This window comes from Saccoglossus kowalevskii, chromosome 3, assembly GCF_978046115.1.
Source record: "Saccoglossus kowalevskii chromosome 3, keSacKowa6.1, whole genome shotgun sequence".
Classification (NCBI taxonomy): domain Eukaryota; kingdom Metazoa; phylum Hemichordata; class Enteropneusta; family Harrimaniidae; genus Saccoglossus; species Saccoglossus kowalevskii.
The window spans coordinates 23741823-23757634 of NC_140643.1; the positions used below are offsets into that span (position 1 = coordinate 23741823).

Genomic DNA, 15812 nt, shown 5'->3' on the forward strand with positions numbered 1-15812 from the left:
GGTAGTCCTCTGTCGTATTGGGCAGTCCTCTGTCGTATTGGCTACTCTGTTGTCATATTGGGCAGTCCACTGTCGTATTGGGCAGTCCGCTGTCGTATTGGGTAATACGTTGTCACATGGGTAGTCCGTTCTCATATTGGGTAGTCCGTTCTCATATTGGTCAGATTAGTATCTGTAACAAAACATTTCTAGAAGTTTTCTTAAGCTACAAATTTTGAAAAATAGTAGGTAGTCCTGGATCAAGAGATAGTAGTCTGTGCGCTTTGAGCTGCTCTTAAGTTCGTGCCCTCGTCTAGTGTACCATGCATGCAATTTTCGATTTCGTGTGCTTCTATTGGAGATGTTTAACTAGAGCAATTACAATATTGTATTACTTATTAGGCTAACCTTTTCTGTATTGACAGTTTTTTTTTCAGTATGGCATAATAAATAAATATTGTATGTAATGGAATAAAATAAAACAAAACTATAGTAGTTTAGGTTTATGCTTGGTTCATCCATCAAAGCATTCAAATTCTAAACCTAGGTTCAATTTCAAAATGATTCCAATTTTGAAATACCGGTAGTTTGTAATGTCGTGTAATACCAGAGGAGTGTTATCAGAATGTTTTCTCAGTTGTTTCCTGTTAATAGCTTGAAAGACTGAGATGACTGTGCAGACTTGTACCAATCTGTATGTCTGGTCAGTAATGAATTGACTAATAGGGCAGTGTTTTCAGGCATGAAATCTATCAGGATACTCCAGTACTGTATATCACTTTAAAATAAAATGAGATGTCTGTAGTGCTGGTAATGGTCTGTATAACCTTCAATGAGGTGCTTAATGAGTGAAAAACTTATTGAGCTTATTCTTAGGGGCAGACATCCGGGCATTTTCACCACCTGGCAACCATCACAGTGAAAACAAAGCCCGAAAACTCTTAGAAAACTGAGCTAGTTGTTGACTCGCCTGAACAGTGAACAAGATTACCCCTAAATTTGCAACATATATAAATTTGGTTGTTCAGGATTACTTCAAAGTTGAATTTGTGCTGTCTCCTCGACTTTAGATGATTTCATCGGCTCTTTGACTCACGTTCCACAGCAGCTCACACAGACCTCATTAAAATACATGGTACAGTGGTGAACATCTAAGCAACATAGAATGTTATGTAAGTAGCTCAGCTTGCAAAAATATGTAACATATAGGAAGCCAACTTGATGGTTATTATGTGTTCATTCCATCAGGATACCATAAATGAAAAGATAATGGATCTCCAGACAACTTTCTATGATACAGGAGTTTTTAAAAGTTAAATTATTTCTTCACATTTCAATATTTTGCACGGTGACATGAATTGGTGATAAAATTCTCAATATTGCTTAAAAATGTTTTTAAAATAAAACAACTTGATATGCAAGTACCTTAAATGGTTCTTTCTCAGATTTGTTCATTTCATTTCATGTCAAAATCTCAAATTCTCTATTTTTGATGAATATTTTTGTCATTTTTGGTAAAAAGTGATATTTTCAATTTCTTGTTGAAAACCGCAAGTCCAATTGCTTTTATATTACATATATAGGTACTACATATGGACCTCTTTCAGATTTGTTAATTTTGTGGTAATATCTTCAATTATCTAATTTTGATGATTATTTTTGTCATTTTTGGTGAAAAGTGATATTTTCGACTTCTTGTTGAAAACCGCAAGTCCGATTGCTGTTTTATTACATATATGGGTACTACATGTGGACCTCTTTCAGATTTGTTAATTTCGTGGTGATATCTTCAATTATCTAATTTTGATGATTATTTTTGTCATTTTTGGTCAAAAGTCCGATTGCTGTTTTATTACATATATGGGTACTACATGTGGACCTCTTTCAGATTTGTTAATTTCGTGGTGATATCTTCAATTATCTAATTTTGATGATTATTTTTGTCATTTTTGGTCAAAAGTCCGATTGCTGTTTTATTACATATATGGGTACTACATGTGGACCTCTTTCAGATTTGTTAATTTCGTGGTGATATCTTCAATTATCTGATTTTGATGATTATTTTTGTCATTTTTGGTGAAAAGTGATATTTTCGACTTCTTGTTGAAAACCGCAAGTCCGATTGCTGTTTTATTACATATATGGGTACTACACATGTGGACCTCTTTCAGATTTGTTAATTTCGTGGTGATATCTTCAATTATCTAATTTTGATGATTATTTTTGTTATTTTTGGTCAAAAGTGATATTTTTGAATTCTTGTTAAAACAGCAAGTCCCATTGCTTTGATACTATACATATTGTTCATTTTCTAATGATATCTTCTGTTCTTTAATTGAAATGTGCATTGCTAACAGCGGAGCTATCTCAGCCTACTGGCTGCTTGTTTAATACATACAATGAGAAGTTATCACCCACAATGCATTGCGTGTATGTGCAGTGAATTGCTCAGTAGTGACAAAATTTGAATTCAACTCAAAGTACCCCAAAAATGAATAATTGATATTGGTACATTGTATCAGCTTGTGTGTGCAGAACCTATGTCGCTGTTTTTATTTGTGTACTTGTATCTTGAATGATTTCACTTTAGTTAATAAGATTTGTGCATCTCGTATAATACCTTGGAAACAGGATAAAGTGTGCTATCCCCAAGAGGGAAAACCTATGGTCCTTAGAAGGTCTGAATGATGCATTATTGTATTATGTGTCACTTTTCACAAAAACACACTTTTTGATTTGGTTTGCAAATTAGCTTCATATTACTCAATATATTAGAATAACTGGTATTAAAACAAATGTCATCTGACTAAGATGTAAGCGGTTTTCAGATTATACTCAAAATGCTGTATACTAATAGAGGTATGCAAATGTACGGGAAAACAGCCATTGCGAGCGTCGCTGTGAGTTTGCAATGGCGAAAAAACAGGTGATTGCGAATTTGCAATGGCAAAAAAAGTGACGACTGAGAGTTCACAGGAACACATAAAACAAATAGCTTATTTATATTGTTGAGCATTGCTGCGGTGGAAGATAGAAAACAGTTTTGAAACATTGTGTGAACCATCAAAGGTATGCCGACAGTCAACCAATGGTAGATGTGGACTCACTCAACCCTGCTGTTACAATGTACTAAACATGAAGTGGAGAGATTTGACACAGGATAATAAAAGTCAAACTCTCTCGCAAGGACGTTTCATTTGGTGAATTATTTGAGGAAAAATTGTTGTGACTGGATGTAATTCACAGCGTTTCGCAGAGCATTCCAAGTAATCATAGTTCTAATGACAAAACGACCCAGAACGTGACATGCAGGTTGCACACAGCGCTACGTTTCACCGGCAAACTACTCTGCAATCTGAAGCATTACAAATATAAAAACCTGGGCGTTATTTTATTTTTGTTAGAAATAAATAATTTGTACATATTTCCCAGATAACAAGATACTCTATACTAATAGAGCAAATATGGTGGTCAGTTAATTAATCATTTTATCAATCTCATAAAGTTTTTTTTTTTTTATGATTACAGAGTGTAAAGTGTGGAGAAATCCTCTGAATTTACTCCGTGGTTCTGAGTATAACAGATTTACGTGGGTGACGGGCAAAGATCCGCTGACGTTCTATGATATGAACTTATCAGCGCAGGATCACCAGACTTTTTTCACTTGTGATACAGATCAAGGCAGACCTGCAGATGAAAGTAAGCAGTGAGGTTTGATTGGTTCTAGCTTTGTATATAATGTGAATATTTGGTGTAAGTAGGTGTGATTTGATAAACGTTAGGTTTAGTTCATCCTGATGGTGATCCAGAGTGAACTTTATTGCCTGTTGTTCCCTGTTACTGGTTAGAATTGATGATGTCTGCATGAAAAGACCTGTGTTATTACCCAGGTTGAATATGAACCAAATACACTTATGGGTTTTTTGATTTCAATCAAAAAGTAAAGTAATACCAAACACTACCTGTATGAGGCTATCCTGCGGCAAGCCTCTGTTTATTTTTCTGTGTATAAAAACATGATTTCAAGGTGTTTAAAAATGAACTAAATATTTTCCCTAAAATATTGTTTGAAAAAAAATATTTCTATCAATTTCAGTTTTTATAAATATTGTTAAAAGATTTTGCAATGTTATGTAAATTATACTTATGGTGGAACCTGTATATAATTGACGCAATGGGAATTAAACAAAATGGTTTGTCTTGTGGTGATGTTTTTTTTTTAATATAGAAGATATTTATATAAAGCCAAGGTTTTAAAAAAGGACCTGGAAAAATGTGTTTATGCATAGGTCGATTGAGATTTAGATTTCACTGTCTAACATTTAAATTAAACAATATTCTAATTTCTTCCAAAGTTATGCAGAGAGCGTGGAGAGAAAGGAATCCCCAGCTAAGACTCACAAAAGCACATGAAGCTCTAGATAAAAGCTCAGAGTAAGTAGCCTTAATTTTTATGTCAAATGATGGAAAACCACTAAGTTTTCGTGGCTAGAAATTCAGGAAATTTGATTTTTTAAAGGCTTTTACAAGGATGAAATTGTGAAAGTCACTGTGACCTTTTAAAGACCTTGGTGAAAAATTCACTGTAATCTCCTTCTGTTGAAGTGAAATATTCACTGCTCTGAAATGTAATTTTCCCTGCCCTGTGAAATTTGCATCTCTTGCAAAATTGAAGAGGTTTCAGTGCACTTGTGTATTAAATAACCCTGCAGAAATAGGTATGAGTATAATGCAGTCATGTATTTTATATGATGGCTGTTTGCATTCAGGCATGACCTTTTCTCCTTCACTGTAACACAATATTCCTTGTTGTCAGTGAATTTCACTCCATTGGAAATAATTACCTAATAGTCTCTTTTACTATTCAGTCTGTCTGACATTCCTGTACTGTTCCACTTTAACCCTCGCATTCATGATTGCCTATAGTACTCTGCTACAGTTAGGCCAATCAAGCTGATGGATAATTTTTCTATCTGTGCAGTTCAGTCTCCAAGTGATTATTTTGTTTTTGTAATTTTGTGTGAAACTGCTAATGATAAATGGTGCATGTATGCATGTTTGGTCTGGTGTATTATTTTGTGATCTGATAAAATATAGCTGACTGGTGGGCATTGTGATCTGATGCAATATAGCTGACTGGTGGGCATTGTGATCTGATAAAATATAGCTGACTGGTGGGCATTGTGATCTGAGGCAGTATAGCTGACTGGTGGGCATTGTGATCTGATGCAATATAGCTGACTGGTGGGCATTGTGATCTGATGCAATATAGCTGACTGGTGGGCATTGTGATCTGATGCAATATAGCTGACTGGTGGGCATTGTGATCTGATAAAATATAGCTGACTGGTGGGCATTGTGATCTGATGCAGTATAGCTGACTGGTGGGCATTGTGATCTGATGCAATATAGCTGACTGGTGGGCATTGTGATCTGTTAAAATATAGCTGACTGGTGGGCATTGTGATCTGATGCAATATAGCTGACTGGTGGGCATTGTGATCTGATGCAATATAGCTGACTGGTGGGCATTGTGATCTGAGGCAGTATAGCTGACTGGTGGGCATTGTGATCTGAGGCAGTATAGCTGACTGGTGGGCATTGTGATCTGATAAAATATAGCTGACTGGTGGGCATTGTGATCTGAGGCAGTATAGCTGACTGGTGGGCATTGTGATCTGAGGCAGTATAGCTGACTGGTGGGCATTGTGATCTGATGCAGTATAGCTGACTGGTGGGCATTGTGATCTGAGGCAGTATCCTCGGGGGCGGAGCTACGTCACAGACGTTCCACGTTGCTAAGACGAGCACCACTGTACCGTGCATTTCTATGGGCTCTGTGCGCGCTGCTGTGGAACGCCGGTCGAGCCGGTGAAAATTCGAGAAAACAACACAAACTCAACTTTGAAGTAATTCCGAACAACCAAATTTATATATGTTACACACGTAGGGCTAATCTTGTTGCACTGTTCAGAGGAGTCTCAACAATCATCCCAAAGTACCGTTTTCTGCGAGTTTTGGGCCTTTGTTTTCACCGCCGCGGGTTGCCAGGCGGTGAAAATGCCCGGATGTCCGCCCCCGACGATAGCTGACTGGTGGGCATTGTTCTGATCTGATGCAATAAAACTGTCTGGTGGGTTACTAATTCTGAAATATGTTTAATGGACGTTGACAATGTAAAACTTTGATTATTGATAAAAATAAGATTATAAATAAGAATAAATAAAATAAAAACACTGGATATTATCACTTACACTTAATTGATTTGAAACTGTTATTGTTTAGACTGATGTGTGGCATTATGGTTATACCCAGCATCAGATTGTGGGTTTTGAGTTTTGTAATTATCCTGTGGTAATTCTCATTTCCAATAATTAGCCATTTATGGTGTGATTGCTGGATCTTTCTCCCAAGAGATGGTGTCCATAACAATAAAGTATCTGGCAATAGCAAACCACTGTTTGTATTGCGAAGGAAAACATGACGCAATGTCTGATTGACATTGTCTAAAATAGATGTAGCAGTTAAAGTAAAATAATAACTTCACTTTTATCCTCTCTCTGTCGTTTCATCTCATAACAGATGTGCATCTGCTTATATACTACTGGCTGAAGAAGAATCCACCACTATATTGGAAGCCGAAAAACTATTTAAACAAGCTCTGAAAGTTGGCGAAGTGAATTACAAGAAGAGTCAGTCGTTACAACACCAAACTCCTCAACATGAAGCTTTACACAGTGAGTATATTAGGATGCAAGTCATGTAGTGTGTCTCTAAAAGACATGGGCTACCTCAAGGGTTTGATCACCTTTATCCTTCCCACAATTATCGTTGAATCCCAAGACTGCACAGTTCAGCAACTACAATGTTCATACTACATCACTTAATCTCACCAGATGGTATGGATACAGTGATATTTAACTGTGATTTGCATATTTCCATAGCTTATAGAGTCTCCGTATTTTGCTGATTTAATTAGCTTTAGTTTGTATAATGTGAATACATACATTCCAGTGGTAGTCCCTGTCGAATGCTTAGAACAAATTGCCATACTGTGCACATACTACTGGATTAACATCAGGGTTGAACGCCGCAAGTGTTACATAAAAAAGTAGTTAGAATTATCAGGAGTATTGACTCCACTAATTTTATTACCATTCCTGACGATTTAAAATTGAACAATTTTTCAAATTAAAAATTTTAAATGTTAATATTTGAGTCAGTTTTACCGGCTGTAAGCTTTGATAATATAACTAACATTATGTTTTTAAATGTCTCACAAAAACAACTTGGCTTTCACCAGTTTATTCATATCACTAACATTAATTATTCACCTAAACAGTGAATTACCATCCAGCAGTTTATAAAACGGTAAATTCATTAAGCAGTGTATTAATCGTGCAACAGTTTATAAAATTGTGTATATCAAAAAGTTTGCATACAGAGATGAGATTGATTGGCATACTGCGTATGAAAGAGTAGATTAGCCTGTAGCAATTTCCTGTTCATTACAGGAGTGCCACCGGAGCAACTGAGATCGCTCTTATTTCCTGCACGTTAATTAGACTGCTGGTTTAATACATATATATTTTTTTATGAAGGGTCATGTTGGCAGATATTACTTCAACCTTTTCACCACAAGATTTTGTCGCTCAAATTTTTGTCCCAATCTTCTGAAGGACAGGAATATTTTGTGAATTTGTGATGAAAAGAGGGAACTGGTGATGAAAAGGATAAACCACATAAATTTCGCAAGAGAGAAATATTTGTGAATATTGTGAGTCTGGGAAAATCATACTTTTCATGGCAGTGAAAAGTTTCTCTGTGGTCGCTAAGATATTATGAATATATCAACTACTGTAAATCACTACAATTTCTGAAGAGACAAACGTGTCAACAACTTTCACGAATACCCTTAAAACATCAAATCCTAAATATTCCTAAGAGTGATTTACAAATAATAAACACGTGCCTGTATGCATCTCCAAGTATATCTTGACAAACCACATTTCTTTTGTGTAATAATTATGAATATTGTTTCACTCTTCAGGAAGAGATACAAATGTCTTGGTGTACATAAAACGTCGCCTAGCTATGTGTGCTCGGAAACTAGGACGTGTGAAAGAATCTGTTAAGATGATGAGAGACGTAAGTATACTTTTTGTTTTTTTCTGAAATTTTGTTAATTCTGACCTAGAGACAAATTGTGAAATACCGTAATCAAATATTTTTTACATTATACATATATGAAGGTTTTCAGCTACAAATTAACCTTTTCACCAACAGTTTCCTCTTTTCATCACGAATTCACAAAATAGTTCTGTTTATAGTCTGCACTTTCCTTCAGAAGATTAGGACAAAAATAGCCAAATTGTTTGAGTAAAAACTGAAAATTGACTCAATTCTTGTATGTTGGCTCCAAAATTAGGGTTCGATGCTAGAAATATTGAAGAATAAATGTGAAAAAGTGCAGAAAAATTTAGGCAAGAAAGTCTGGTGGTGAAAAGGTTAATGTAGTCACATGTCTGCTTATAAGCTGCCAAAATCACTACCCAGTGTTGCCTCATTCCAGTTACAGTATCCTGAATTATTACCTCTGAGTTGTGTATATAATGAGGTCATGTGACTAGCCCCAAAACATGTCTTGTGTGATCAACAACATTCTTTTCTCAACAAGAATCTATCATTGTCCTGTCTCAATTAATGTTACACTGATAGTGTCATGTATACAGTGCAGTTGAGAGATTTAAAAGGAAGTTAAAATCTGTATTTATTTCTCAAATCTATCCTATGTACGGTACTTTTGAGGTTTGATTATAACCTACCCACAGGCCATTTCATCTATGCCCGACCTAGTTATTAGCTAATTTATATCAGCTGAGTTTGCTGAGTTGGCCTTCACTTTTCAATTGACCTGGTAGGTTGAGAACTGTAATCAACTATCAGGGGCCAGAAGTGTGATGAAGGTTGTAAATATAAGTGAGTGGTTATATCAAGACACTCAGTACTTTTATAAAAGTACTATGTGCCCCAAAGTTGCACAGCTCTCAACGGGACATTTACATGTGCTTTTAATGGTATAAGTGTGCTATATTCTTTGAAGTTAGGTAATGAAAAGTGTCAAATGTGGTACATGTATATATACTGTCAATTATATACTTTCAAATGTGGTGTATATACTGTCAAATGTGGTGTATATACTGTCAAATGTTGTATATATATACTGTCAAATGTTGTATATATATACTGTCAAATGTTGTATATATACTGTCCAATGTGGTATATATACTGTCAAATGTGGTATATATACTGTCAAATGTTGTATATATACTTTCAAATGCGGTATATATATTCTGTCAAATGTGGTGTATATACTGTCAAATGTGGTGTATATACTGTCAAATGTTGTATATATACTGTTAAATGTTGTATATATACTGTCAAATGTGGTGTATATACTGTCAAATGTTGTATATATACTTTCAAATGCGGTATATATATTCTGTCAAATGTGGTGTATATACTGTCAAATGTGGTGTATATACTGTCAAATGTGGTGTATATACTGTCAAATGTGGTGTATATACTGTCAAATGTGGTGTATATACTGTCAAATGTTGTATATATACTGTTAAATGTTGTATATATACTGTCAAATGTGGTGTATATACTGTCAAATGTTGTATATATACTGCTAAATGTTGTATATATACTGTCAAATATGTTGTATATATACTGTCAGATGTGGTATATATACTGTCAAATATGTTGTATATATACTTTCAAATGCGGTATATATATTCTGTCAAATGTGGTGTATATACTGTCAAATATGTTGTATATATACTGTCAAATGTGGTGTATATACTGTCAAATGTTGTATATATACTTTCAAATGCGGTATATATATTCTGTCAAATGTGGTGTATATACTGTCAAATGTGGTGTATATACTGTCAAATGTGGTGTATATACTGTCAAATGTGGTGTATATACTGTCAAATGTGGTGTATATACTGTCAAATGTTGTATATATACTGTTAAATGTTGTATATATACTGTCAAATGTGGTGTATATACTGTCAAATGTTGTATATATACTGCTAAATGTTGTATATATACTGTCAAATATGTTGTATATATACTGTCAGATGTGGTATATATACTGTCAAATATGTTGTATATATACTTTCAAATGCGGTATATATATTCTGTCAAATGTGGTGTATATACTGTCAAATATGTTGTATATATTCTGTCAAATGTTGAAGAATTTCACACTGTCGTGGTCTTTTGTATGCAATATTTTTTTTTGTAATTAATAAAAATAACAGAAAAGTCACAGTAAAATAATGTATTGCTTAGGGTGGAAATTGTCTATGTACATTGTTCACATTTCATGTGCTGAGAAGCTTTCTGTTACATCGATTAAAGAGCTCATAATTGGGACAAACATTATGGTGTCTTCTTGTATATCTACACACCTTATAATACCTTACTTCATCGTTGATACTATATAATAGTTGAAAATTTGCTGCAAAACAATTTTCACACTATCAAACAAAATGTACTAATTATATGTAATTCCACCATATTTTCTTTTAGCATGACGTCAGTAGACATAAGGGATTACCGCCAGACTTTTGTATTGTTGCTTCTCTGGTGGTAATCCTGCGTGTCTGCTTACGTCAACCTAAAAGCAAATATTGTGGGATTATTTATCATAGGCATATTTTTACATTTTGAAAAAGGTAAACGTGTTGAATGTGGAACTATTGATCAAATAACACCAAGTACTACTGTAAACTCTGTATTAAAAGCCGCGGCTTCTATTAAAATGGTACAATGCAACAGAGAGGATGCGGCTTCTATTAGAGCATCTACACATATGAGAAATGATTAATTTTTGAGTCTCAATTGTTCAAAATGATTGAGTGCGGCTTCTAATACAGATTTTACGGTAAATATCAATGTGTATGCTTATCCTGCTAATTTTGTTCATGTGATGGGTGTTTTACATGTAGTTCACACACTAGAATATTTTCCAACCAATTTTGTTTTGAGTGACTAATTCTGAAAATAAAGCTTGAGCTTGCCAACATGAGCAATTTTTAATTAAACCATACAACTGAAAACTCGGAATAACTATCTAGTAGCACGTACAATTTGAAAAAAAGTTCAGCATATATGACGTCAAACTGTGATATGCATTACTGATCTGTCGTGTAATAGTCGCACTGTGGAGGTACGCAGCGTAATGCACATTATCCATGTGATAGCTCATCACTCAATCATTGGAGTATATCATCATTATCCTTACCTTTAATGTGAACAACTTATCCTATATTTCAGTTAATGAAAGAATTTCCATTATTCAACGTATTGAATATACATGAGAATCTAATAGAAGCTTTATTAGAGTTACAAGCTTACGCCGATGTGCAAGCTGTCTTGGCAAAGTATGATGACATCAGCTTACCTAAGTCAGCTACAATCTGCTACACGGCTGCTTTACTCAAAGCAAGGGCTGTGTGCGATAAGTGAGTAAATTTTGTTATGTAATATAATTGTAATCAATTGTTATTGAATTGAACTGTTATTTTCAACATGAGGGCAGCCTTCTTGAATTCTTGCTGAACATAAAAACACATTACGGCATCTACTTTCCGAAATAAATTCGCATAATTTTTACCATATTTACTTTGGTAATAATATTAGAAAATTCGAAATATTTAAATGCTACATAAACATTAATGATAAATGTTATAATTATGTATTTACAATGCTGTCTCTTATAGATTTTCTCCAGAAGTAGCGTCAAAAAGAGGGCTAAGTACAGCAGAGATGAATGCTGTGGAAGCAATACACAGGGCTGTGGAGTTTAATCCACATGTTGCGAAGGTAAGACTGTCAAAAAAGAATTAGAAGTGATCTCTGGCTTTTACGTCTATAGCCAATCAGAACCACTAGAATGATTAGATTTTCCGAGGCATCCAATGACAGTGATTCATAAACTTGAGTGCTAATTTGTTTTCACTGTTCATGCTAGGTTGTGCCATATGTTATTTAATATGCGAAAAATCCAAAATTGTGTGAAAGTACTAGTATTACCCTTCTGTTGTATACATGTTGCTGCAATTGACAATTTCTTCTATATTTTTAAAAGCTGACTAACTTGTTTCTCAACTTGATGGGGGAGACGTGGGTTATCTGGATGGTGGAATCGGTACTGAATTTATTTTATTTGGAGACGATCTGATGTCAAAACTATTAAGTATAGTTTTGAGGAATATTGAACATGTGTTATGAGCAATAACCAGGTTGTATTTTAAGTGACCGAAAAAATAAATTGTTTTTCAACTTTCCTTGCAATGTCCATCACATTTTCGCAAGGTGACAGTGTTATTTACTGGTTGCCATGTCAGAATAAAGATAATAATAAAGATACAATTGTTTTTTTCATACGAATGCTTTTCACTATTGTGTTTACAGTACCTTTTAGAGATGAAGAGCTTAATACTGCCACCAGAACACATATTAAAACGAGGCGATAGTGAAGCCATTGCTTACGTCTTCTTCCACTTACCACATTGGAAAAAAGTTGAAGGTGCATTAAATTTACTCCACTGTACTTGGGAGGGTACATTCCGTATGATTCCCTACCCTCTGGAGAAAGGACACCTCTTTTATCCATACCCGAGCTGTACAGAGAGTGCTGACAGAGAACTTCTTCCATGTAAGTTAACACTGCATGCCATTTTTCATGCTGATATACTATATTGTTCGTTTGTCAAATTTGTTTTTGTGAGTCACGAATTCCCATTTTCAAATTGTACCGTGCTTGTTATAGACCTGTCAGTTGATATCTGGATTATTACTTTTCAAATTAATCAGAAACAGAAGCTTAGAAACAAAACCATGCAAGTTTTGACGCTTATTGCTATCTGTAATCATATTGTAATTCCTTACTTTGATGTTTGCATGCGATAATGGTTTGTCCATTAGTATTTCTAAACAATTACATACATTCATAATTCAATTTTGTGTAATATTCATGTTTAATGTTCATTAGTGCCCCATACATTGACTGATGTTGGATGTATTTTGTTTTTCCTTTATTTGTAACAATAAACTCTAGTACAGAAGAGTTGATGGGAAATATAACACTGCTTCCCTTAAATGATACTACATTTGAATCTGAATGCCAGAATGTACTCTATCCCCAAGCAGTTTAATGAACAATATCTCAAATAAAAATAAAAAATTGAAATATTGTCGTTTGTTTTCAGCCTTCCATGATTTATCAGTTTATCCAAAGAAGGAGCTGCCATTCTTTATCCTGTTCACTGCCGGACTGTGCTCCTTTACAGCATTACTGGCTTTATTGACACACCAATTCCCAGAACCTATGGGAATGATCGCTAAAACTGTAAGTGTATTTATGAGAGGAATTTATTCAAAATAAAATATTCTGTTATCATTCTCATTGAAGTGTTGTAAGATCGTTTTGTTGTTTAATTTTATTTGAAATAATTTGTACAATGACTTAACATGATTGTATCAAGTAATGTTTGCGCAGAATGTGCATCAAACTTCAGATGTCATAGCAAAAAAAATTTCATGATTTCTGTTTTATTTGGTTTGTGAGATGGAGTAGGAGTTAATGTTTAATTTCTTTAGCAATTGCTTGTTTTTCCCTCTAGGGCACAGATAAGACATTTTGTATTTTCAATTATGCATGCTGTGGACACTTACAGTATTTAGACAAAAATACAAATTATTAACTTTTACCAATTGACAAAGTTATTTAATCAAAAGTGTGTGCCTCAAACAAAAATTAATTAATGCATCTCTGTATTTTACTTTCAGTTCTTGTCTACCATTTCTGCTCCATTCAACTTCCTACTCGACAAGATTGAAAGCATGTTGCCGTCGACACTGTGGCATCAATTGTCGCGTCTATAGACATTGAGACTTGTAATAGTCGGTACAGATAGTCCAGCGATTCACCCATCTGCAAATACCAACATCATTCTCTGTGTAATACCATGATACACACCTCTACCCTTATACTTGGAAGCTGTGGTTATTTGAATCAGTTGGCAAACATATGCTATGATGCTTTAGTGCAAATTCCCAAACACAAAGTCAAAATAATTTGTGTTCATCAGGATTTTTTTTTACCATTTTTGTTAGAAATACCTGAATCATTCTTTAACTGGAATTGATAAAAGATGGACAAATCTAGTTTAATGTCATTTTGGAGCAACAATTAGAAAACAAAGTTTTCATATTTATCAGAATAAAATTCTGTGTCATGCTCATATTGTGCTAAAATAAATGAGGGTGGGTATTTATGAACATCTAAATCCACTTTAAAGGTCAAATTTCAAATCCTTTCACCCTTCACAAAATAATAATTTTTTCAAATTATTTTTTAAAAACCTTTAGGCGTGTAGCCAGGAGGAAATTATTTCAATTTGGTATAAAATTAACAAAGATCAAAATAATGAAAAAATTCAAAGGTTAAAGAAACTTTGATGACTTTCCTATATCTTTCTGTTTACAATTTTGTTTATACCTTACTGAATGATATATTGTATCTCAGTAAATCATGGGCAGATATCAGTTGCCAGTTTTTGTGTTGTCTGTATAATTTTTTTCAACCATAGAAAATGACTTGGACTATTATGTTGGAATGACAGGGTTTCACCAAGAGTCTTCAGTTTTCTTCAAACTATCACCGATTGCTTGGTTATTATATTTACAGTAGCATCATAATATAGACATTTTGCATATCTATGGACAACCCCCACAAGTGCCAAATATGGAGATGTGCCTAAATATAAAGATATGCCAAATATGGAGATGGACAATTAGCATATTCAAACTGATTGTGTCCAATATAAAACCAATAGGAATGCACGCATACACTTTACAAAAGTTGCCAAGCTGGTAAAACTTTTATTTTGGGTCAAAATTATTCTATTGTATAAAGTCAAATCGTGAGTGGCTGTAATGTTTTTTTGTTGCAACAATTAGTAATGTTTGTATCCTGTAAATAAGAGGAATTCGTCTCCATGTTTGACAACTGTGGGAATGAAGGGAGGAATGATGACACTTTATGTACCGACTATTCACTACATTGGACCACAATACAAGTATATTGTATTTATCTTATTGACATAACGTATATATCCGCTCTGTACTGCCATGTGTCAACAGAGCTATATCTTTATTTCATTGATGTTTACTTAAAACTTTAGGGAAGTTCCTATTCTTCCCATTTTCTAAAGTGGATATTCTTTATTTTCAATAAATTGTTCTTGCAGCAAATATTTAAAAACTTAAAAAAATTATGTGTCTGTGTGTTTAAAATTGTGAGAATATTAGGAAGCATGTTGGTATGTGATAGTGGGATCCTCGCAGGGGTGTGACCTTTCTTTTGAGACAATCCCAAAATGTACTGTGTTAAAATGTTTCATTTAAAGCGAGAGGGTCATTATCTGTGTGAGAATTGAGACCCAAACGACGATGACAACACATGCTAAAAATGCAAAGGCTCATGGGTAGACGCTTGTTTGTGTCCATTCACATGCTACATGTATCACCATTTGACACATGCGCAGGTGACGACCCCCCCGCTTTAATGGTCCATGTTTCAAATATAATTTGAAAACCGGGTCCTACATGCATAATTTAGTTTCTGCTGTCCGTTGATGTGTATATTTAGTTCACCATCTTGTATTATTGAAACAAAAGATGATGTATAGAAAAGGCACATTTGATACAAGAATGGTGGGGATCAAGAAAGTAATTCAACTGAACTTGTT

The 15812-nt window shown here is 34.3% G+C and overlaps 1 protein-coding gene across 3 annotated transcripts in view; it reads left to right on the top strand.

Annotated features, from left to right (window-relative positions):
• The window catches only part of LOC100375765 (suppressor of tumorigenicity 7 protein homolog), a 55899-nt gene extending 40563 nt beyond the window's left edge, over positions 1–15336 (top strand). For all 3 annotated transcript variants that reach the window (XM_085496940.1, XM_085496938.1, XM_085496939.1), the window contains exons 4-12: positions 3508–3678; positions 4335–4413; positions 6562–6716; positions 8030–8127; positions 11332–11519; positions 11778–11880; positions 12472–12715; positions 13269–13408; positions 13849–15336. In XM_085496940.1, the coding sequence (XP_085353066.1) occupies positions 3508–3678; positions 4335–4413; positions 6562–6716; positions 8030–8127; positions 11332–11519; positions 11778–11880; positions 12472–12715; positions 13269–13408; positions 13849–13944 (1274 nt within the window). In that variant the 3' untranslated portion in view covers positions 13945–15336. The remainder of the gene's footprint in view (positions 1–3507; positions 3679–4334; positions 4414–6561; positions 6717–8029; positions 8128–11331; positions 11520–11777; positions 11881–12471; positions 12716–13268; positions 13409–13848) is intronic.
• Positions 15337–15812: the final 476 nt, after the last annotated feature.